We start from the raw sequence: 1201 nt of genomic DNA, 5'->3' as shown, positions 1-1201 counted from the left end.
GCGCAGGCTCAGCGGCCATGGCTCACGGGCCCAGCCGCTCCGCGGCCATGTGGGATCTTCCCGGACCGGGGCACGAACCCGCGTACCCTGCATCGGCAGGTGGACTCCCAACCACTGCGCCACCAGGGAAGCCCGGCGAAATACTTTTTGTCTGCAACTATCTTTCAGATGATTCAGAGGGAAAAAGAAGTCTGCATGTATATCCCTGAAATGGGACTCCTTTCTTCCCACTTAACATAAACATATCTCTCCCCGCTGGGCTCGTCACTGGCAAAGGCTTCCTTTTCCCTTTTCGGAGCACCTTGTCATGGAGCCCCTGCTCATTGTCCTGGAGCCCGGAGTCAGTAGAGCAACAAGGAGGCGCAGGACTTTCTCCTGGTACCATGTACTGATATCTTGTCCCCTTCTTCACTGGGAGCATTGGGCTCAAGGCTTGGAGTCCCTGTGACCTTGGGCAAGCTACTCCACTTCCCTAGCTTCCTTAATCTGGACTACAGGGTGTCCAAGACCCCACCCAACCATGATGTTGGGTGGGAGAAGCTGTCCTTGAACTCAGATGCTTCTAGGGTTCTGGATGCTGGAGAGTTTGATGATTTTTTTTTTTTTTTTGAGTTTGATGATTTTAATGGTCCTCTGTGGCAAGAGATGGAAATGAAATTTTATCCTTTGGATTCTCTCTTCCCTAAGCTGAGTCCCAGTCACTGTTTTGGGGGAGAAAGGAGAAAGCAAGGCACCTGTGCGCACGTGTGAGTGTGATTGTGTCTGAGTGAGTGAGGCTCGGAGACTGATACCAGGAGCAGTGCTGTGGATGGGGTCTAAAGTCAGCATTTGGGGGTGGGAAGATGCCTGGGAGCTGGTGGTGGTGGGGCACTGTTTGGTACCCCAGGGATCTTGGGGAAGCGTCAAGTTTCACCTGTTCCGCCCCCACCCCCAGGCCCATGAGCGGCTGGAGGAGACGAAGCTGGAGGCCGTGCGGGACAACAACCTGGAGCTGGTGCGGGAGATCCTACGGGACCTGGCGCGGCTGGCCGAGCAGAGCAGCGCGGCGGCTGAGCTGGCCCGCATCCTCCAGGAGCCCCACTTCCAGGTTTTGTCCTCTCCCGGGCTGCTGGGGGGGTGGCGCCGGCAGGAAGTTAGAACTGGGGTGGGAAGGGACCTCAGGGCACTGCCCCCATGGTCCCTTCTCTTCCCCCCCCCCCCC

At 57.2% G+C, this 1201-nt stretch overlaps 1 protein-coding gene across 4 annotated transcripts in view; it reads left to right on the top strand.

Annotated features, from left to right (window-relative positions):
• The window catches only part of MPP2 (MAGUK p55 scaffold protein 2), a 24718-nt gene that overhangs the window by 17747 nt on the left and 5770 nt on the right, over positions 1-1201 (top strand). For all 4 annotated transcript variants that reach the window (XM_007455089.1, XM_007455088.1, XM_007455087.1 and 1 more), the window contains one exon: positions 935-1087. Coding sequence is in view for 3 of the 4 variants with exons in the window: in XM_007455088.1 (XP_007455150.1) it covers positions 935-1087 (153 nt within the window). In the remaining variant the exon portion in view is untranslated. The remainder of the gene's footprint in view (positions 1-934; positions 1088-1201) is intronic.

This window comes from Lipotes vexillifer, unplaced genomic scaffold (assembly GCF_000442215.2).
Source record: "Lipotes vexillifer unplaced genomic scaffold, Lipotes_vexillifer_v1.1 scaffold1639, whole genome shotgun sequence".
NCBI classification, from domain to species: Eukaryota; Metazoa; Chordata; class Mammalia; order Artiodactyla; family Lipotidae; genus Lipotes; species Lipotes vexillifer.
Note: the sequence above shows the minus strand (reverse complement) of the source record. Positions and strands in the feature narration are given on the sequence as shown.